Raw genomic sequence first — 23,554 nt, 5'->3', positions numbered from 1 at the left:
GAGGGAACTGGAGAAGCGTGGAAAGGGACAGAAGAGGCAGAAACCTGGGAGGTGGCAGAAGAGGAAGAAGCTTGGGAGGGAACAGGGGAGGAAGGTACAGTATGAGGAGGAGGGTGAACCTCTACACTTGTAACAGAGCCAGTGAGAGGGGGAGAACCAGGTACAGACAGGGAAGGTAAAATGAGGAGGTGGAAGATGGGTAGGTGTTAACGGACCTCTTTTTGACTTTTGAGAAGTAGAGGGACGATTGGGAGGAGGTGTCATACGAGATCTCGTCGCTACTGAGGCTTGTGAGAGAGAACACGAAGAAGCGAGATCAGACTGAGGCGTTGAAGTAGGGACGTCTGAGCCGAGGACAGCAAAAGAATTAGATACAGGAGTGACTATGGGAGAGGTAACCACAGAGGTGGGTGCAGAAGATGGGATACCAGAAGTGGGGGGACGTTTTGAAACACAGGAATAAGAAACACGAGGTAGTCTCCCTTGAAGGCGGAGATGAGAAACTGCCATGGCATAAGGGAGACCTTCTGCCTCTTTGAGGTAACGGATTTCCCGCTCTTTTAAGTAGCCTTGACAACGGCGAGAGTACGAAGGGTGAGCCTCATGACAATTAAGGCAAGAGGGAGGTCGATTGCAAGACGTATTAGAATGGTCATCGGCACCACAGACTGGGCATTCGGTGATAGATCTGCAATATTTCGCTGGATGGCCAAATCACCAGCAATTTCTGCACTGTTGCAGTGTAGGGATCACCTTTCGAACTTGTAACCGATGTCCTGCTACATAAACTGAGGATGGGAGTTCACGGCTGTCAAAAGTTAAACGAGCCACATTGCTAGGGTATCGTCTCCGCCCGCGGGCAGGAAGAACGTAAGTGTCTACCTTGAGGATTGGGAGATCTTGGAGTTCCAGCTGTTCAAGAATGTCAGTGCCACATGTCTGGAAATTTTGTTGAACTGTGGTATGGGGCAGAATGACAGTACCACTACAAGAATTGAGGGAATGATGTTTTTCAATAGTGACAGGAACAGTATCGATATGGGAAAGACGAGAAAGCTCATGAGCCTGGGTAGCATTCTGTACGGTGATGATGCGCGTACCGCTCTTAAGAGCATGAAAAGAAATATCTTTACCAACATGGCGTAGGAGTGCCTTGCCAATACTGTGGTCAGAAAGATAGGCAGTAGAGGAAGTCGGTCGTAAAGTGAAGAATTTAGTCCACTGTGCAGTCTGAAACAGTATGGAAAGGTAGTGAAGGACGTGTCAATCTTTTCTGAGAAGAACGAGAAGGTGGAGAAGTATCATCAGCAGATAATTGTCGTTGGCGTTTAGGCGTGGGACCAGAGTTGGTCCGACGTGGAACGGGTCGGCGATTCGAAAATTGCCGCACCGTAGAGGGAGAGGCCGGAAGCATAGTCAGAGGAGAGCGAAGGTCAGATAAATCGAAGGAGTCAGTCGAGACCTCACTACCTGAAGTGGGTGAGGAAACAGCACTGGCAAGAGGTACAGAGGCATGAGGAGTGTCCGAAGAGTGGTCCAAAGACGAGGCGGGGTCAGAACGAGGTGCGGTATCAAGAAGGGGCCCGGGGGTAGCAGGTTCATGGACTAGGGCTGCCATGGTTAGGTTACTTCTTTCTTTTTGTTTTTAAGAAAAAAAAGAAAGAAAAGAAAATAAAAATAAAAAAAAAAGAATAAAAAAAGGGGGGGACCGGGGAGGGATAGTTCCTAGGAGGAATGAAAGGGCCTGAAATCTCCCTCCGTGCCCAAGAGGACCTCAGCACCGCAAGTAGCGCAGATGCAGCATGGAACCCGTGCCATACCCTACTCATCATGCCAGTAAACCGGCAATCCGGGATAGCAACCTCACATCTGCCGAGCTACCTTGGTGGACAAAAGAGAGGGCGGCCGGAAATCCGCCACAAAGCATACCTCCTTCGGCCACCACCCCCGGAATCCGAAAGGTGGCTTCCAGACATACATGCGTCGCCCGAGAGACACCCAAAGCCACCCTCCGGGATACTGGAGAGGGATCGGGACATCCCCAGGCAATCCAGATTCCACGGCAAACTATGCCACCGCCAAGAACCTCAACGGAATGGGATGGACCCCGGTACCCTTTCCCCTACCTAAGAACTAGCGTGCCTGTGGGAAAAAAAAAAAAAACCCAAAGGCCAAAAAGGAAGGGCAAAAGGGAGGGGTGGGGAGGAGGAGGAGGAAAGGAAAAAGGGAAGGATGGGATAGGGAACGGGGGATTGGGGGGTAATTAGGTTCGGTCTGAGGAAGGAGACCGACAGGTCTAATTCCTCAGACCAAGAGCCTCTTCACCATGCCAAGGAGCCCCCCTTGAAGAGGACCTCCTGAGAAGATCCTTTGATGTTGAAGAGCTCTTAATAAAAGAATTGTAACTACCATCTTTGATCAAACTTGATTACCTATTTCCCCAGGCACTGTATGTTCCCTAAAGATTAAGCACTTCCCCATGAATATATTATTTTAATCATGGGAAAGCATGAAACCTGTAGGGGTCAGATAGTTCCTGAGAAATGCAAGGTAATCAAATTCAATCCAAGGGAAAGAAAAGTCCCGTTCTTTGAATCAAACTCTGATTATAATAATAAATTTGAATCAAACTACAATGTATATACATGGTGACTGATCAAGCTGATACTAAAATATTACACCCTGTCCTCTTAATCACAGACAGCACTCGAGTGTTGTAAAGACAGTCAAATGGGGTACTGATTAAGCAGCTTTTTCTACCTCACTCAGTGGCTGCCTGTTTTTTGTTCACATGGCAGAACATTTTATCGACTTTATAATTTTTCTGTTGTATAACTGGTTATTTTTTGTGGACACAGAACAACTAAGTCTAACATAACTTGAAAAATTTGCTGAAAAAGTTCGAGAAAAGTCACATAGATTTTTATGGGAGTTAGAAAGGATGGACTGATTCCACAAATAATACCCTTCAAGGTACTGTCATGAAGGGATCTTGATCCAAGGAATTGAAGCTACCCTCCACTTCCTTGGATCAAACCTGATATGCTTACCTCTCATTCCCCAAGTGTTGTATGATCCCTATAGGTTTAACACTTTTGAATATACAACACAAGCATATTCTACATACCCTAACCTAAGACTCAGTCTCATAAATTCTCTGTACTTTTAATAATGTACTACCTATTCCACATTCTGTTAGACTGCCCTCTCTATCAACGAGCACGCAGAATTTACCTCCGTCGTCGTCTCCACTCTACTACTCTCTTTTTACCTTCCCTTCTTGCTGATGGACCGTCCTTAATCCTGACTCTCTCAATGACTTCTTGACAACGACTGATTTACTCCACAAACTCTGATGATGATACCTTTCGCACTCCCCTCAGCCCTTTCTACCTCAATCTCTTGCTGCCCTCTACCCTTTCACCATCCACTGCCTCGCTGTTCTCCATAACCTATTACTCGCCCATCTCCCTTTTGCCACCTGATGCCCTCGCTTCCTTCCTGCCCTGCAGCGCTGTATAGCCCTTGTGGTTTAGCACTTCTTTTTTATTATAATAATAATAATAACTACCTATTCTATACATCTGCAACATCTACCACATTGCTCCCCTATCATATTTATTTGCATAAACGATTTGCCATGCAAATCATTTATACAAAGAGACTACTAATACTTCCCTTTGAATAGACTTGGATAAATTAAATAGGTGGAAGAACAAATGCATGATGGAATTTAAAAAATAAATGCTAAATAATGTAAATTAGAGAAAGTGAAAAATTTTTAAAACACTGGCCAAGGAAAAAACTAAAATTTATTTCTTTATGTAATATACAATGTGTAGCTTACGTGTAAAAACAATAATGTTCCGCACAAAGAAATCCACTAGCATACATGAACATTCTGATCAAATTAATGGCAATGCTTAACCCTTTCACTGTTGAGACCTCTGCTCATAAACTTGCTCTCAGTGTTGAAAAATTTAAAAAAGAATCTTTTCCCAATGGTAATCACACCAAAACTATGAAATTTGATGGAGAACTTACAGAATTACGTTCTCACGAAGTTACCGCTCTCGGCAATATTTACACATCAGCGATTTTGCCCACTTTGAGCCCTATTTTCGGCCAATTCCATTGTTCCAGTCGACCAAACTCATAGCTATTTTGCTAGAACTCCACTTGTTCTATCGATTAAGTACAAAAAACTGCTCATTTACTTTTTTCAACTACTCAATAAAGTGATCAGAAATTGGTAATCTGGCCAATTTCATACAAAATTCAAGTAAAGCCAATTTCAAAATAGGGGCCAGAATAAACAATGCAGACATTCCTAGCACTAAAATAACATTTCCTTTGTTCATTAGTCACATCTCCAGACCCCTCTTATATTATGTTTGCTTTCCATTTTGAATTTTTATTCACAAAAAAAAAAAAAAAAAAAAAAAAAAAAATAGAAGAGTTACTGTTATGCAGACTACTGCATTATTGGAAAAATGGTATAAATAATATCAGCGCATTTGTGAAAGAATATCAGACTCACTAGTTGACGTGTATTGGATGCATGGTGTGATTTGTTTACTCTTGAACATCGGCAAAAATTGAACATTTCTGCTACTTTGAACTCCATTTCAAGGTACTTTTAATCCAATATATCTTCTATTCTATCAAATGAGACCAAGAAAACAAGAATACAACCATAACTACCATACAAAAATACACCACAAAGTCAGTGTTTTAAACCAAAAACACTTTTTTTTTTCTCATTATGCACTGCGTGCTGCAAGATTTTCTTATACTGTGCACAATGACCACTTAGACCCATTCTCTCATACTTAGGTCTACCAGGTTTCTCCCGCTAGATTTGAAGCTGCTAGAATTCTGGGGTAGTACTACAGCACCAACACTGGCTTGTAAGCCGTAGTCCACTTCAGACCCCCAAAAATACACTTACATAATTGTTCAAGTTGGGAGCTGCTCGAAACTCGAGGCACCACTGTATACCGAGTGGTTTTGGGGACCTGACGAGCTGTTGGAGTGTGAGCAGGGTAATATTTTGTGAAGGGATTCAGGGAAACTGGTTAGACAAACTTGAGTCCTGGAAATGGGAAGTACAATGCTTGCACTTTAAAGGAAGGGTTTGGGATATTGGCAGTTTGGAGGGACTTCTAAACTGTCATATCCAAGTGCCTCTGCAAAAACAGTGATTATGTATGAGGTGAAAGTGTTGAATGATGATTTAAGTATTTTTCTTTTTGGAGATTTTTTTTCTTTTTGGGTCACCCTGCCTCGCTGGGAGACAACCAATGTGTTGAAAAAAAAAAAAAAAAAGAGTATTACTCATTAACCCTTTCGGGGTTTCGGCCGTACTAGTACGGCTTACGCACCAGGGTTGTTGACGTACTAGTACGCACAAATTCTAGCGCCCTCAAATCTAGTAAGAGAAAGCTGGTAGGCCTACATATGAAAGAATGGGTCTATGTGGTCAGTGTGCGCAGTATAAAAAAAATCCTGCAGCACACAGTGTGTAATGAGAAAAAAAAAAACTTTGACAGTGTTTTTGGTTTAAAACAGCGACTTTGCACTGTATTTTCAAATGGTATTTATTGTTCTACTCTAGTTTTCCTAGTCTCATTGTATAGAATGGAAGACATATTACAGAAATTGAGATGATTTTGACTGGTTTTACAATGAAAAGTGCCTTGAAATTGAGCTCAAAGTAGCAGAAATGTTCGATTTTTACCAAAGTTCAAAAGTAAACAAATCAAGCTAAGCATCCAATACACGTCAACTGGCGAGTCTAATATTCTTTCACAAGTGAGCCAATATTATTTATATCATTTCTACACTAATACAGTAGTCTGCATAACAGTAAATCTTATTTTTTTTGTGAGAATAAAAAATCAAAGTGGAAAGCAAAAGAAATGTAAGAGGGGCATGGGGATGTGACTAATGAACAGAGGAAATGTTATTTTAGTGCCAGGAATGTCTTTCTTGTTTATTCTGGACCCTATTTGGAAATTGGCATCTTTTGAAATTTGTGTGAAATTGGCAAAATTGCTAAATTCTGACCACTTTATTGGATAGTTGAAATTGGCAAATGGGTGGTTTTTTGTACTCATTCGATAGAAAAAATGGAGTTCTAGCGAAATAGTTATGATTTTTGTCGACTAATACACTGGAATTGGCCGAAAATTGGGCTCAAAGTGGGCAAAATCGCCGATGCGTAAACATCGTTGAGACCGCTAATTTCGCAAGAGCATAATTCCGTAAGTTTTCCATCAAATTTCATACTTTTGGTGTCATTATGATCGGGAAAAGATTCTCTTATCTTTTCATAAGATTTTTTTTTTTTTTTTAAATTTTGGCGACCCTGAGAACAAGTCTCTGAGAGGGCCTGGCGACCCTGAGAACAAGTCTCTGAGAGGGCCTGGCGACCCTCAAAGGGTTAACAGGTTTAACCCCCTAATATTTTTTAAAAAATTTGGTCTTAAAACATTGACTTACACTATGAGTATATTACAAAAATGAAGAGGAAATGCTACAAATATAAAAATAAAAAGTAAACTTTTAAAAAAGTATCATCAGACCTGAAAATTCACAGAATTCAGGCACCATAAACTTTAAATAAAATAAGACTCCTGTTTTAAGACACTGAACTCATGGTCAATTAAGACCAAATGAATATAATGTATTACCATACCTAGAGTATATGCATTTCTACAAATATACCATATCCATTGTTAAAAAATAATAATCCTGGTTTTAATGCTAATATGCCACCCTGCCTCGGTGGGATACGGCCGGTTTGTTGAAAGAAGAAAAGATGTTGGTTTTAATAAGTTATAAATATTTTTAGCCTTTTTTTATAAGTTTTTAATAAGCTTTTAAGCAAAAACATAACAGAGTAACAGAAGAGGAATATCCAGCTCTATTGCCCATTATAATTAAGATGAAAGATAAAACAAATCCCTTTTATAAGATGCATTTATTTGACTCATTAGACTTACTTATCTTACTCCCTGCTCCCGCTGTATAATCCTCCGGGTTTAGCGCTTCCCCCTTAATAATAATAATAATACTCCCTGCTCCAGGGTAGCATGCATTAAAAGGCATGAATAATGACAATGCCAGAAGATATTTGTGGGCTGCATACACCAGCATCTTCCAATGCTAGTGTAAAATATATTCCTAGTTTGGACTGATATATTCAACACCTCAAAATATATTAGGAATAAAGCCGAGAAACTGGTATACCTTTATATAATTTTGACGAAAGATTCTAATTCTGAAATCAAATGACTTAAGAGTATTTTGTCCTTTAGTAAAGAACAAAGTTAGTTTGAATAATTTGTTAAAATAAGCATCTACTTAATACAGTACTGTTTTGTATTTTTCCTTTCAGGAGTAATTTTTTAATGTGAAACTCAAATAAAATTTTACTTTACTAAGTAAAAGGTACCAGTATAGTTTATATTTTTCTTTGTTAAACACAGCAAACTGTACAAGAATTAATTTTTTTTTATTTTTTTCCAACTGCATGCTTCAGAGGGCTGAGGAGGGATTGTTAAGATGGTTTGGTCATTTAAAGAGGAAGGAGCAAAATAGGATGATTTGGAGGGTGTATAAATCTGTAGTGAAGGGTAGGAGAGGTAGGGGTTGTCCTAGGAAAGGATGGAGTAAAAGAGGTTTTGTGTGCAAGAGGGGCTTGGATATACAGTAGGCATATGTGAGCATGTTAGATAGTCAATGGAGACAAATGGTTTTTGGGACCTGACAAGCTGTTGGAGTATGAGCAGGGTAATATTTTGTGAAGGGATTCAGGGAAACCAGTTAGCCAGACTGAGTCCTGGAGGTGGGAAATACAATGCTTGCACTTTAGAGGAGGGGTTTGGGATATTTGCTGTTTTGAGTGACATATGAACTGTCATATCTGCACACACCTGCATAGACAGTGGTTATGCTTGAATGATAGTGAAAATGTTTCTCATTAGGGTCACCCTGCCTCAGTGGGAGACAGCCAGCATATTGAAAAAAAAAAACTTTTGCTTTGTTCATCTGTAAAGCTTGACTACCCCTTCTTAAATTATTTTTTATGCACTGCTCTAAAAAGTATTTGTAAGTTAGCAAGTGTTATTATAACTAATGATAATATGAGATAGTCTTTATTCCTGAACACTAAGTAAATAGTTACATGAGGTCAAAAGAAAAGTGACAGATCACATTTAAAGAAGCTAGTGTATAAATTTAAAATAGAGGGGAATTAATTTTTCATCTGGGTACATGACTTCAAGGTAGCTTAACCAAATTAACCAAATTCTGAAATAGGTTGCACTTCTATATACCTGGTCATGGTTTCAAATTTATATTTAAAATTTAACCCTTAAACGGTCCAAACGTATATATATGTTCTCTCGTGTAGCATCTCAAACGTATATATGTTTTATTTTTCATTCCTTCAAAATTGGCACATTAGGCCTGAGTTGCCTAGACATGAGAGAATGGGTGTGAGCACTCAGTGTGCGCGGTATACAAAAAATCTGGGACGCCTGGGTATCACACGGTAGGACCAGTTACATTCAGCTCCATCCTGGGTCAACATCATGGCACATCCTCATGATTCACTCACGCCTCGTCGTATTAACACTCTACTATTCGAGGAAAGTGATACAGATCGTGAGTTTAGTGGATTTGACACCAATGGGGCCAGTAATATTCAAGGAATTAGTGAAAATGTCAACGATAACCCAGATGACCATCAGCCCATCACCTCTGGGGTAGCCACACCTGACCCTGGGCCAATCACCTCTGGGGTAGCCAGTGTGGCCACAGCAGACCCTAGGCCAAGCACTTCTGGGGTGTCCAGTGTGGCCACACAAGACCCTGGCCAAGCACCTCTGAAGTGGCGAGTGTTACCCATAGGCAACGTCGCAAGAGGAAACTATTATTTTCCCAGTGTTTTAGTGATAGTGAAAGTGATGTAAGTGATGATGAGATTGATTTTATGCCAATCGAGGATTCGTCTAGCAATAGTGAAGTTCATTATTCACCAGTAAAGCGCATGTTTAGGCGTCGTTATCTACGTTCAGGCAGTGTGCCATATGCAATCCCCAAGAGTCATGGCAGGTCACGATCCAAAACCCCGGCCACTGACAGTGAAAGTGATCATGAAGGTGAGTATGCGGGGATGGAGGAAGTAGTGGTGGGTGGCATGGCGCCTGGACCACATGGCGCGGTGGGTGGACAAAGGACCGCCCGGCATCCCCTCAACCATGTGCTGCCTCCACTCCTGTCCCTCCTCCTGCTCCCCCTCGCCCCATGCCACAGGTCCACCCTGCACCATGTGATCGTGAGTGGAACTGGACACAAGTATATTCGTGCCACAGCCTTGTGATTTTGATGCGAGTGGAAGTGGTATCCAGCCAGAATGTCCCATAATGAATGAGTCTACAGAGTTAGACTATTTCCAGTTGTACTTTGACGAGCCTATAATGAACTTGATAGTGACCCAGACAAACAATTATTACTGATATGTCATGGTCAACATAACAGAGGTTGGAGAATTGTCATGGCTGCACAGGTGGAAGGACACAACAGTGGCTGAAATGTATTTATTCTTTGCCATTGTCATGCTTATGCCACGTCTATAAGAACAATATACGTAATTACTGGTCCACAGACCACTTCATCAGTACTCCAGTTTTCCGTGACCTCCTTCCCTGCAACAGATTCACTCTGTTGCTACAAATGTTGCACTTCTCAGACAGAAATACGCCAAACAGAAATGACCTTCTATACAAAATCCGGGAAGTGTTTATGTATTTGGAGCAGAAATTCAGTGCATACTTTTATCCCTTCAAGAACATTGTTGTTGATGAGTCCTTGAGTCTGTTCAAGGGAAGCTTGTCATTCAAGCAATATATACCGAGCGAACGTAATCGCTCTGGTTTAAAACTTTTTGTTATGTGTGACTGTGAGAGTGGTCTTGTGTTGGATGTTACTGTATACACAGGGAGAAACACACTCAATGATGACAGACGGATGTTGGGCATTTCCGGTGATGTTGTTCGCAGGATGATGGAACCATACCTTGGCAAGGGCCATACATTGTACACAGACAACTGGTATACAAGCCCTATGCTCGCTGATTTCCTACATGTGAACAATACTGATATATGTGGAACAGTGAGAAGAAATAGAAAACATATGCCAAGGTTCAGTGGAGGCAGTGTTGAAGGTGCAGTGCAAATGTTTCATGCTAATGACATCATGGCACTGACATGGCATGACAAACAGGATGTGACATTGCTGTCAACCATCCACAGAAATGAGATGGTACAGACAGACAGACTGAGCAAGTTCAACAAAGAACCTATTGTAAAGCCAGCTGCTGTCGTGGACTATACGAACAATATGCGACTAGTTAACAAGTGCGACATGATGATAGGATTTGTTGACTGTGTGTGTAAGAGTCACAAGTGGTATATAAAACTGTTTTTTCACCTTGTACACATTGCAGTGTTCAATGCATTCAATATGTACGAAATAAAGACTGGAAAATGACAACGTTTTGCAGAATTCTCTCTGAATGCTGTCAAACAGATAGCAAGAAAGTATGGTACCACACCTGTACCTGCTCCTCAACAGTGACCTGTCACACCACAACCTGTCCCCTAACAACAGCCAGAGGGGGAAGTGCCGGACCGAATCACTCCTAACTGTCACTATCTGGTACCAATACCACCTATCCGAAAGAAGAAGAATGTCCAGAAAAAGTGTGTTGTGTGTGCTACCACCAAAAAACGACCCCAGCAGAGGAAGGACACACGATTCATTTGTCAGCAGTGTGGGGTGGCACTCTGTATGAATCCATGCTTCATGGAGTATCATACAGTCGTGGAGTTCTAGAAACATAAGTAGGACATGTAAATACTTGTATATAGTTGTAGATAATAGAATGTGATTCAGCCAGGTGTGCAAAATCACCTGTCAGTGTGTACATGTGTGTTTATGACAATATGATAATAATTTTGTATATAATATTGGTATACAGTGGACCCCCGGTTAACGATTTTAATCCGTGCAAGAGGGCTCATCGTTATGCGAAATAATCGTTATGCGAATTAATTTTCCCCATAAGAAATAATGGAAATAAAATTAATCCGTGCAAGACGCCCAAAAGTATGAAAAAAAATTTTTTTTACCACATGAAATGTTAATTTTAATACACACAAACTGAAAAAGGCATGCACAATTACATGACACTTACTTTTATTGAAGATCTGGTGATGATTGATGGGATGGGAGGAGGGGAGAGCATTATCTTCTTACTGTTTAGAAGGGGAATCCCCTTCCATTAGGACTTGAGGTAGCAAGTCCTTTTCTGGGGTTACTTCCCTTCTTCTTTTAATGCCACTAGGACCAGCTTCAGAGTCACTGGACCTCTGTCGCACAACAAATCTGTCCATAGAGCTCTGTACCTCCCGTTTCTTCAAGACTTTCCTAAAATGGGCCATAACATTGTCATTGAAATAGTCACCAGCACGGCTTGCAACAGCTGTGTCAGGGTGATTTTCATCTATAAAGGTTTGCAGTTCAAACCACTCTGCACACATTTCCTTAATCTTTGAAGTAGGCACAATGGATTCCACAACTGGCATAGGCTTCTCAGGGTTAGCCCCAAACCCTTCAAAATCTTTCTTAATTTCCATACTAATTCTCACCCTTTTTACCACAGGGTTGGCACTAGAAGCTTTCTTGGGGCCCATGGTCACTTATTTTCCAGAAACACCACCGAAAACACTGTAATAATACGAAATATTCCGAGTGTATGCTTGGATGTTACCGCGGAGGCTGGCTGGTAAACAATGGGACGGCCGGCACATGTGAGGGCACATTGGACGCGTCTCGGACGAAAATCGGTATGCGGGTTTTTAATCGGTATGCGGGGCAAAAATTTTGCGATAAAAGTAATCGTTATGCGGAAAAATCGCTATGCGATGCCATCGTTATGCGGGGGTCCACTGTATAAACAACAATAGGCAGTGAAATCAAAAGATTTTCCATAAAACATAATTATCATATCATGAAAACCAGGAAAATAAAAAAAATGGAAGAAAACTGCAAATATGTAGAATTTCTGCAAGCTGCAGCGCTCCATGTTGCCGTCATGTGATCGCCAAGTGCCAACTTCATGGACTCATATCTAGGTAAGTATTGACCCTAAATTTCTTTTTTTATTCTATAATACTTAAAAAAATGTGCTCTTTTTTTCTATACAGGAGGGCCCCACTTATACGGCAGGTTAGGTTCCAGGCTACCGCCGTAAAGCGGAAATCGCCGTAAAGTGGAACACCCTTTTTTTCCACTTATAAATGCATACAAACACTAGATAACAAGTTTACACTAACATATATTAAGTTAGCAATAGAACCAGGCATCAAAAAACAATAAAAAAGTACAATACACACATAGTGCACTCATTACTTACCTTAAAATATTTATAGTCTTAATCTAGGGTGAGACAAGTAGTATTTATTGTAAGAAATCAAGTGTGGTACGTATGGTAATAGCCAGGCTACCTTACCAGGCCACCCCACCCACACATACTATTCTATGATATTTAAGCATCCCAGAGCGATAAAATGTATATACAGTTCACTCATTACTTACCTTAAAATATTTGTAGTCTTAATGTAGGGTCAGAAGTAAGTAAATGAGATAAAACGAATAAATGAGAGAGAGAAAGAATGAGTACATGAGAGGGGGCAGGCGCAGAGTTATGTAAACAAACCAGGCGAAGGTAAGTTTTGTAAACAAACGAAGTGTACACATCTGGTTTGTGTACAAGTTACATTGTGTACAGGTTGTCTCTACATTGATACGGTAGAATTAATAAAGAAGAACACTCCCATTCTCATGTAACATCATTTTGAGAAGAAATGAAGCTCTGAGTGAAGGCAATGGAAATAAGTCACACTGACTTTTTTGGGTTATCCTAGGTTCTCTACACGTATGTTGTTATGTATGATAATCTATGTAACTGTATTTGTGTATACCTGAATAAACTTACTTACATACATACGAAAGGAATAATTTTCTACAGTTACCCCCAGTAACACATTTTCTCTTATGTTAGATTAGAGAAAATGTTATTCTTGCCGTCACTTGTACAAGTTATGTGGCTCCCACATCTTATATTTATGTTTATTTATTCTATTGTGGGGTGTATTTATCATCTTTTTATGTTATGTATCGTGTTTATTATATAATTTAAAAAAAAATATCATGGATGGATTAATGAAAATGTGTATATTAACGTAATATACGACATTTAATGAGACTCGGTGAGTATTGTTATTATCATTTCTAATACGGCGTCACTTGTGCAAGTCGTCTGCTACCACATCTCACATTTATGTTTATTTATTCTACTGTGGGGTGTATTTATCTTATTTATATGTTATGCATCGTGTTTATTATATAATTTTGAAAAAAATATCATGGATGGATTAATGAAAATGTGTATATTACCGTAATATACGACATTTAATGAGACTCGGTGAGTATTGTTATTATTATCATTTCTAATATGGCGTCACTTGTGCAAGTCGTCTGCTACCACATCTCACATTTATGTTTATTTATTCTACTGTGGGGTGTATTTATCTTATTTATATGTTATGCATCGTGTTTATTATATAATTTTGAAAAAAATATCATGGATGGATTAATGAAAATGTGTATATTAACATAATATACGACATTTAAATGACTCGATGATTATTATTATCATTACTAATATGACGTCTGGAGACATAAGACACTTACCAATTTTAATGTGTACCTGCATGCCAGCACAGTATGTAAGTTTATTTAGGTACAGGTATACATAAGTATAGTTATCAGAGTATATATAAAATATGAAATAACTTTTAAAAACATTTGAAATTTTGGAGTTTCCAGACAAAATGGAGAGACTTAGTGCTTACTGAGCTCATGGAGAATGTAAACAAACAGGGTGGGGCACGGTGACCGTATTAGAAAGTCAGGTGGGGGGAGCCGTATAGCGAGTTTTGGTCATAATTTGAAATGTCCGTATTAGCGGAACGCCGTAAAGTGAAACGCCGTAAAGCGGGGCCTTCCTGTATATATATATATATATATATTTTTTTTTTTTCAAAATATTCGGGGCGCTGCGCGAGTGAACGTATATATACGTTTGGTCCGTTTAAGGGTTAATGGTATGATGGAACTTTTAGTTTCAGTGATAATGGAAACCCACGTCGGCCATCTCCCACCATGGCAGGGTGACCCAAAAAAAGAAACACTTTCACCATCATTCACACATAATCACTGTCTTTGCAGAGGTGCCCAGATATAAACTATAAACTATCTGGTAATAATATAAACCAACAAAGAAACTAATAAAACCAAGAAAAAATACATAGATTAAAAAAGAAAATTTAAGTTTAAACCATGTTCTTCCAGTCATGGTATTGTGCCTTTTTTTTGTTATTTATGTTCTTTTAATTCATCAACCCTGACAAATAGCATTCTAATCAGTAACATTATAAATACTATTTTTTTTATTATTAACACATCGGCAGTTTCCCGCTGAAGCAGGGTGACCCGAAAAAGAAGAAACACTTTCATCATTATTCATTCCATCACTATCTTAACAGAGGCATGCTGACACAACAGTTCTAAAAACGTATACTATTAATGGTTCCTACCCACTGCCAGTTAACAGAAAATCTGTCTCACATCTAGGCGGGATGAATTACATGTTCTGTAATTCTGCTGCTGCTGCTGCCACTTCTTGGATTAACTGTTATGTCTACTCCAAGAAAAGCTCTTGGTTCCCATTGACAATTCCAGATGAGCAAGGTTCAACTGTAATAAATTCTTGAGTAAATACTTGATGCGAAACATTTTTACATACGTACAAAATAAAATAAAAGTGGATCGGTATAAATATTAAACAAGTTCTTCATATGCACTCTCATAAATACTTCATGAGGATGTTTACTGTTTAGTAAATATAAATCTATTTTTTAATGTACACACATTATTATAAATGACTAAAACATTACCCACTTTAAAATAGCATTTATTAAATGAGTTAGTTTTATTTACCTAAACCTCAAAATGTTTTAAAATGTCTGCTCAAAAAACACACATTTACTTTGTGGACTTTACGCTTTTGTGTTGGTCCTGTAATATTATGGCCTGAGAGCCAGTGTCTGCCCCACAAAAATTCTAGCTCCTTCAAATCTGGTGGAAGAAAGCTGGTAGGCCTACATATGAAAGAATGGGTCTGCGTGGTTAGTGTGCACAGTATAAAAAAAATCCTGTAGCCCACAGTGCAAAATGAGAGAAAAAAAAAACTGTGTTTTTGGTTTAAAATAGTGACTTTGCTGCGTATTTTTGAATGGTATTTATGGTTGTATTCTCATTTTCTTGGTCTCATTTGATAGAACAGAAGATATATTACAGAAATGGAGATGATTTTGATTGGTTTCACGATGAAATGTACATTGAAATTGAGCTCTAAGTAGCAGAAATGTTTGATTTTTGCCGATGTTCAAGAGTAAACAAATGATGTCACTGTCCAATATGTGTCCAACTGGCCAGTGTAATACGCAGTCACGAATAGGTTGACATTATTTATACAATTATTATAATAATGCAGTAGTCTGCATAACAGTAAATATTTCATTTTTTGTGAGAATAAAAATTCAAAATGGAAAGCAAAAGTAATATAAGAGGGGCCTGGAGAAGTGACTAATGAACAGATAAAATGTTATTTTAATGCTAGGAATGTCTGATTGTTTATTCTGGACCCTATTTTGAAATTGGCATCTTTTGAAATTTGTGTGAAATTGGCCAAATTGCCAATTTCTGACCACTTTATTGCGTAGTTGAAATCGGTAAATGGGTGGTTTATTGTACCCAATCGATAGAACAAATGGAGTTCTAGTGAAATAGCTATGATTTTAGTCGACTGGAACAAAGGAATTGGCCCAAAATAGGGCTCTAAGTGGACGAAATCGCCGAAGCGTAGATATCTCCAAGATCGCTAACTTCATGAGAGCGTAATTTCATAAGTTTTCTATCAAATTTCGTACTTTTAGTGTCATTACCACCAAGAAAAGATTCTCTATCATTTCATAAGATTTTTTTTTTGAAAATTTTTCGACACAGTGAGTTTAGGACCAGGAGTCTTGACACTGAAAGGATTAAATTTAGGTCTGCTTAAATGCCAGGTAAAGAGAGAAGAAAAAAAGACAATGGCCACTAGGCAAGCAACAAACTACAACAGGATTTGGGAGGACCATGAGATCAATGCAGCACTCCATACAAGTTTAAATTTGTACTTGATGTACATCTCATTAAAGTGGCTTAATGTTTTTCCTTTTTATGGTCATCCTGACTTGAGAAATGGCCAAGAAGGTAAAAAATTATATGAATAATACTGTATATGATTTATCTACCTACTTAACCAGTGAATAGAATTTGCTCATCGGCACGCACTATACTTCTGGATTTCTGTGGAAGCAAAAGAAGTCCAGAGGTTATACTACAGCTTTATACATCATTAGTAAGACCTCACCTAGAATTTGCAGCTCAGTTCTGGTCTCCATATTACAGAATGGATATAAATTCGTTAGAAAACATTCAGCGAAGAACGACAAAATTAATTCACAGCATTAGAAATCTTCCGTATGAAGAGAGATTGAAGTCCCTTAAATTACATTCACTTGTAAGACGAAGAATGAGGAGAGACATGATCGAAGTGTGCAAGTGGAAGATGGGTAGTAACACAAGGGATATAAATAAGGTCTTGAGGATATCTCTCCAAGAAAGAACCCACAATAATGGATAAAAATTAATAAAGTTTAGATTTAGAAAGAATATAGGAAAGTATTGGTTTGGAAATAGGGTAGTTGATGAGTGGAACAGTCTGCCTAGTAGGATTATTGAAACTTAAACCTTGAGTAGTTTCAAATTTAGGTTGGATAAATACATTAGTGAGAGCAGTTGGGTTTGAATGGAACTTGCACATGAGTAAATAGAATTATCAAAGCTTATTTCTTGGGTAGCACTGAAAACTGGGTTAGGCAAATATTTTGTTAGTGGGATGGATTGTGAAAGACCTGCCTAGTATGGGCCAACAGGCCTGCTGCAGCATTCCTCCTTTCTTATGGTCTTACGTTTCAGAAGAGCTGGTGTCGGAATGTTAATAATTTTAGACGTTCTCTCGTAGCTGATCTGAAAAGGTTTATCTAGAGTAATATAAAAAAAACATTATCTTATTATAGCACAATAAAGTTATTTCATATAATTAACTTTTTTTACCATAAATTCTGGTTGTGGGTGTATGTTGATGATATTGAAAGGAGTGAAGATATGGTGTGGTCCTACTGGGCTGAGGTGAAAGGATTGAGGTGGATGGCTGAGGTTCTAGAACTGTCATAAATGAACATTATGGCGTCATGATAAAAAAATGCAGCAATTTTTCAACCACCATATAGCAAAAGTATCCAAACAGATCATATCTTAATCAGCAGTCTACTGTATAAAACATCTTCGAACACATTTAATATCACAAGAAACTAGTGTTAAACATTATAAACACAGTGTTAAACATTATAAATAAAAAAATAGGTGTAGTAGGTTGGTAGACAGCAACCACCCAGGGAAGTACTACCGTCCTGCCAGATGACTGTGAAACAGAAACCTGTAACTGTTTTACATGATGGTAGGATTGCTGGTGTCTTTTTCTGTCTCATAAACATGCTAGATAACAGGGATATCTTGCTACTCCTACTTACATTTGGTCACACTTCACAGACACGCACATGCATATATATATATATATACATACATCTAGATTTTTCTCCTTTCTCTAAATAGCTCTTGTTCTTCTTTATTTCTTCTATTGTCCATGGGAAAGTGGAAAAGAATCTTTCCTCCGTAAGCCATGTGTGTCGTATGAGGCGACTAAAATGCTGGGAGCAATGGGCTAGTAACCCCTTCTCCTGTAAACATTTACTAAAAAAGAGAAGAAGAAAAACTTTATAAAACTGGGATGCTTAAATGTGCGTTCCCAGCAACGAAGGAAGCCTTGGATCTGTTAATTCTCCTACACCTGACATCTCTGCTTCAGCCACTGCCAGTCCACTAGACAGCGCACATACCATCTCTGATCCTACACCTGTCAGCACACCTGCCGACACTATTCCAAAATCTGGCAGCAGTGCTTCATCGGCAAGTTCTGAGTCAAGGAGTTTCTCCACCAGATTGTTGCAGTTAATAATCAGGGAACTATCACTGCACCTGATCACCTACTGCACCAAAGTACGAACAGCAGGGACACATCTGTCAAAACTGGTAGAGGACTGGGTAGAGGACGTAGAGGAGGAAGACATCTACAGCCGTCTCACCCTCCACTAACACAGTCCCAGCGGCAGAACCTGAGGACAAATCTGCAAAACACAGGAGGTGCAAGAAATCATTGTCCACCCTCCCAGGCACCTAGGCTGTGCTCTCACTGTCACCGGAAGGGGCACACCGCCAACAACTGCCTGCAAGATACCAGGTGCAATTACTGCTACAAGAAAGGACATTAGGAGGACCAGTGTTGGAAGAAAAAGGAACTTGACAGACAGGACCACCTGTTTAGAGACCTGTTCTCAGAACAAACCAGCAGGATCTCTGAATTGGTGAACACTCTCACACGTCACCCACTCAGCTACTCCTATCTCAGCCCAGCAGGTGGTATTGTGCCTTATACAAGACCACAGACCTACATCCCTGCAGCTGCCTCAGTACCCTACCTCTCTCAAGGGCAGGCACCTTACATGCCCTACACACCCACCACCTCAAGCTGACCACATCATGAGAAGCCAGTCTATCATCATCCTGTCGGCCAACATTAGAGGTTTCATTACCAATGTTGGAGAGCTCACACATAGTTTTGTGAACACTCGACGTCCCGACATGATAGTTGTTGTTGAAACATTTTTGGATGACAGGACTCCAGAAAATTTTGCAAGAATTGCTGGCTACACCTCATGGATGAGAAGAGACAGGCAAGGGCAAGGAGGAGGTGTTGCTGTGTGCTTCTCTAAAAGTGTTCATGCCCAGCACATTGATGTTGCCACCCCTACTCATCTTTAAATGATGTTCTTCAAGCTCTGCATAAACACTAGTACCTCTGTACTAGCATGTGCAATGTATAGACCTCAGTGGCAACATGCAGACCCCATCAACTTCCTAATGGAAAATATTGACTCCCTTCTGCTACAACACAACTGTCAACATATCATAATTGTTGGTGACCTCAACCAACATCTTATACAGAGGGACTTTGATGACCTTCTTGCAGTATTTGACATGAGAAACTTTGATGATTTCCCTACTCATATCTCTGGCTCCTCCCTTGACCCAGTAGTGAGTGATCTGGCAGAAGCCATAGTCACTTGTCAACCCCTCGGCTACATTGGATCGTCTGACCACAAGGCTGTTTTTACGACACTTAAGATCCCAACAGAATGAGGTGAGGAGTCCACACGCACAACCTGGCTATGGGAAAAAGGTAATTGGCCAGCCCTTTGCTCTGAGCTCGCCACCACCGATTGGAATGCTCTTCTCCAAGGGGATGTTGACAACCAAGTGAAAGCCTTCACTGGACATATCCTTAATCTACAACAAGAACACATTCCTCACCGGCAATATGTGATGAAGCCTACAGATCAGCCTTGGTTTGGCTTTTGTTGTAGAGAGGCTGCTACTGCTAAGTACAAAGCATGGCGAAGGTATGAGAGACATCCTACCACCTATAAGAGGAACTTGCACAGGCAAGCCTGTAGGCATATGGGTGACGTTCAAAAGTGGGCCATTGCTAAATGGGAGGTGGACACAAAAAGAAAGCTAGCATCAGGTAGGGTAGGCTCCAAAACCTGGTGGTCCCTGGTCAAGGACAGACAAGGTTATCTGCCTGATGAACTCATTCCACCTCTAAATCGACAGGATGGGACCACCTCTACTAGTAGTCAAGAGAAGGCAGACCTCTTTGCTGAACACTTTGCTACCAAAATGCAAGTTCCTGATCCAGCAAGGGACCCTCCTTGGCTAGCTGCAAGAACTGTGTCAAAACTGTCAGTGGTGACAATAAGGCAGGAGGAGGTGCATTTCCTTCTTAAATAGCTTGACCAAGAAAAGGCTGTGGGCCCAGACAAGTTGAGCCCTAGATTGCTGAGATGTGCAGACCAGCTAGCAGCACCTCTAACTCCCATCAGCACTGCCTAGTACAGTGTAAATGGCCCTCTCTGGGGAAAGAGGCAAATGTAGTCCCTCTTCACAAAAAGAAGAGCAGAGCAGAAATCAGCAACTACAGACCAGTGTCACTCCTGTCAATCACTGGTAAGATCCTTGAGACAATAATCTCAAGACAAATGACAGTTTTTTGACTACCACTCACTACTTTGTGATCGTCAATATGGCTTCAGGAAAGGTTACTCTGCTGCTGATCTGTTGTTAAACCTCCCCACTAAGTGGCACCAGTCACTGGATGAATCCAAAGTCAGCTGTGTGGTAGCACTGGACATTGCTGGTGCTTTCGACCGGGTGTGGCACCAGGGCCTCTTAGCAAAACTTCAAGCACTGGGAATTGCAGGCTCTACGCTATGTCTCCTCAGTGATTACCTTCATGGTAGATCTCTAAGTGTAGTTCTCAATGGAACGGAATCAGCAAGACAACCTATTGGGGCAAGTGTTCCACAAGGAAGCGTGCTGGGACCATTGTTATGGAATGTCTACTTCAACGATTTTCTTCATCTCATCCCAGAATCACATGCATATGCAGATGACTGTACACTGACATTCACTTATCCAAGAGAAGAAATGCCAGCTGCTCTAAGCTACATCAATCACCAGCTAAGAGCTATATCTGCTTGGGGAAATAGATGGCAAGTAACATTTGCACCTGAGAAAATGCAAATGATGATCGTCTCTAGGCACCATGATGGTAATGCTGGTGCAGTAGTAAGGATGAATGGGAGGGTGTTGGCACCTGGAGAAGAAGTTGATATCCTTGGGGTGAAATTTGACTCCAAACTAACCATGAAGAACCATGTTGTAAATCTAGCAAACAAGGCAGCCAGGAAGCTTACAGCACATCGCCGTATCTCGCATCTGCTTGACAGTAGGGGTTGCAAGTTTCTGTACGAGGCACAAGTACGCTCACACCTTGAGTATGCTCCACTTTCTTGGTTTGCCTGCCCCCCCTCTCATCTGCGACTGCTGGACAGAGAGGAGAACAGAGCAAGACGTCTCATCTCTCGCCTGGACCCATCCTGGATAGATCTGTCATTTCAGCAGAGCCTTCAACACAGGAGGGATGTGAGTGGCCTTACTGTTATGTATAAGGCCAATATTGTCAAAGTACGACACTTGGATCCACTTCGAGGACAGCGTGAAACAAGCTTTTATGCCACATGACGGGCAGAAAGCAGCAACTTCACTCTGGCTGTGCCCTTCTCCAGAACATCACTCCATCTGAGATCATATATACCCAGGATGACTCAAGTATGGAACACATTCGTACAGAATAATGATGTCAACGAGATAACATCAGTTGATTAAATGAAAATTCTGGCCCACAGATGGCTCCAACTTCATCCTGTTCCCTACTTGTATGTCTCATAACAATAAAAATGCTTTCAAATGAGCTGATGTAGGTAACAGCTCTTAGCTTGTCAATAAAGTTAGGAATCCTTAACCTGTAAATAGCTTGTCAATAAAACTAGGGATCCTTAACCTTGTCAAACCCTGTGTATAAAAAAAAAAGAAAAAAAAAAAAAAAAAAAAAAAAAAAAAGATGATTGCTGATGTTATGAATGAAAAGAAGTTGGATGTCCTGGCCCTAAGCGAAACAAAGCTGAAGGGGGTAGGGGAGTTTCGGTGGGGGGAAATAAATGGGATTAAATCTGGAGTATCTGACAGAGTTAGAGCAAAGGAAGGGGTAGCAATAATGTTGAAGGATCAGTTATGGAAGGAGAAAAGAGAATGAATGTGTAAATTCAAGGATTATGTGGATTAAAGTAAAGGTTGGATGGGAAAAGTGGGTCATAATAAGCATGTATGCACCTGGAGAAGAGAGGAATGTAGAGGAGAGAGAGAGATTTTGGGAGATGTTAAGTGAATGTATAGGAATCTTTGAACCAAGTGAGAGAGTAATTGTGGTAGGGGACCTGAATGCTAAAGTAGGAGAAACTTTTAGAGAGGGTGTGGTAGGTAAGTTTGGGGTGCCAGGTGTAAATGATAATGGGAGCCCTTTGATTGAACTTCGTAGAGAAAGGGGTTTAGTTATAGGTAATACATATTTTAAGAAAAAGAGGATAAATAAGTATACAAGATATGATGTAGGGCGAAGTGACAGTAGTTTGTTGGATTATGTATTGGTAGATAAAAGACTGTTGAGAAGACTTCAGGATGTACATGTTTATAGAGGGGCCACAGATATATCAGCTCACTTTTTAGTTGTAGCTACACTGAGAGTAAAAGGTAGATGGGATACAAGGAGAATAGAAGCATCAGGGAAGAGAGAGGTGAAGGTTTATAAACTAAAAGAGGAGGCAGTTAGGGTAAGATATAAACAACTATTGGAGGATAGATGGGCTAATGAGAGCAAAGTCAATGGGGTCAAAGAGGTATGGGGTAGGTTTAAAAATGCAGTGTTAGTGTGTTCAGCAGAAGTTTGTGGTTACAGGAAAGTGGGTGTGGGAGGGAAGAGGAGTGAGTGGTGGAATGCTGATGTAGAGAGTAGTAAGGGAGAAAAAGTTAGCATATGAGAAGTTTTTACAAAGCAGAAGTGATGCAAGGAGGGAAGAGTATATGAAGAAAAAGAGAGAGGTTAAGAGAGTGGTGAAGCAATGTAAAAAGAGAGCAATTGAGAGTGGGTGAGATGTTATCAACAAATTTTGTTGAAAATAAGAAAAAGTTCTGGAGTGAGATTAACAAGTTAAGGAAGCCTAGAGAACAAATGGATTTGTCAGTTAAAAATAGGAGAGGAGAGTTATTAAATGGAGAGTTAGAGGTATTGGGAAGATGGAGGGAATATTTTGAGGAATTGTTAAATGTTGATGAAGATAGGGAAGCTGTGATTTCGTGTATAGGGCAAGGAGGAATAACATCTTGTAGGAGTGAGGAAGAGCCAGTTGTGAGTGTGGAGGAAGTTCGTGAGGCAGTAGGTTGGAGAAGAGAGGAATAGTTTGGGCAATGAATTCCAGATCTTAGTGCCTTTATGTGAATTGTGTTTTTGTATAAGACAAGGCAGATGTGGAGGATTTGGAAGAGTTTTGTGTCTTGTGTTGTGCCTGTGTATTCTCTTCTGTTGTAGTGCACCTTACTGGTGCTGTCTTTGATTGTGGTGGATGTAAAGGTAGCTACTTGGAATGCAGTAATGAAAAAGACACTGGAGACGTGTTTGGCAACAGTTAGTGGGTAGGACTATGTATGTATCTCCTCTCAGTGGTATCCTGTCTGGGCG

The 23,554-nt window shown here is 40.2% G+C and overlaps 1 protein-coding gene across 3 annotated transcripts in view; it reads right to left on the bottom strand.

The window, feature by feature from the left end:
* Window positions 1-3,795: 3,795 nt before the first annotated feature.
* Window positions 3,796-23,554, bottom strand: part of LOC138853425 (uncharacterized) — a 34,567-nt gene continuing 14,808 nt past the window's right edge. For all 3 annotated transcript variants that reach the window (XM_070089918.1, XM_070089917.1, XM_070089916.1), the window contains exons 3-4: window positions 17,214-17,271; window positions 3,796-14,892 (exon numbers count right to left, since the gene is read on the bottom strand). In XM_070089918.1, coding sequence (XP_069946019.1) covers window positions 14,837-14,892; window positions 17,214-17,271 — 114 coding nt within the window. In that variant the 3' untranslated portion in view covers window positions 3,796-14,836. The remainder of the gene's footprint in view (window positions 14,893-17,213; window positions 17,272-23,554) is intronic.

Source organism: Cherax quadricarinatus, chromosome 30 (assembly GCF_038502225.1).
Source record: "Cherax quadricarinatus isolate ZL_2023a chromosome 30, ASM3850222v1, whole genome shotgun sequence".
In the NCBI taxonomy this organism is placed as follows: Eukaryota; Metazoa; Arthropoda; class Malacostraca; order Decapoda; family Parastacidae; genus Cherax; species Cherax quadricarinatus.
This window is presented reverse-complemented; position numbering and strand designations above follow the sequence as displayed.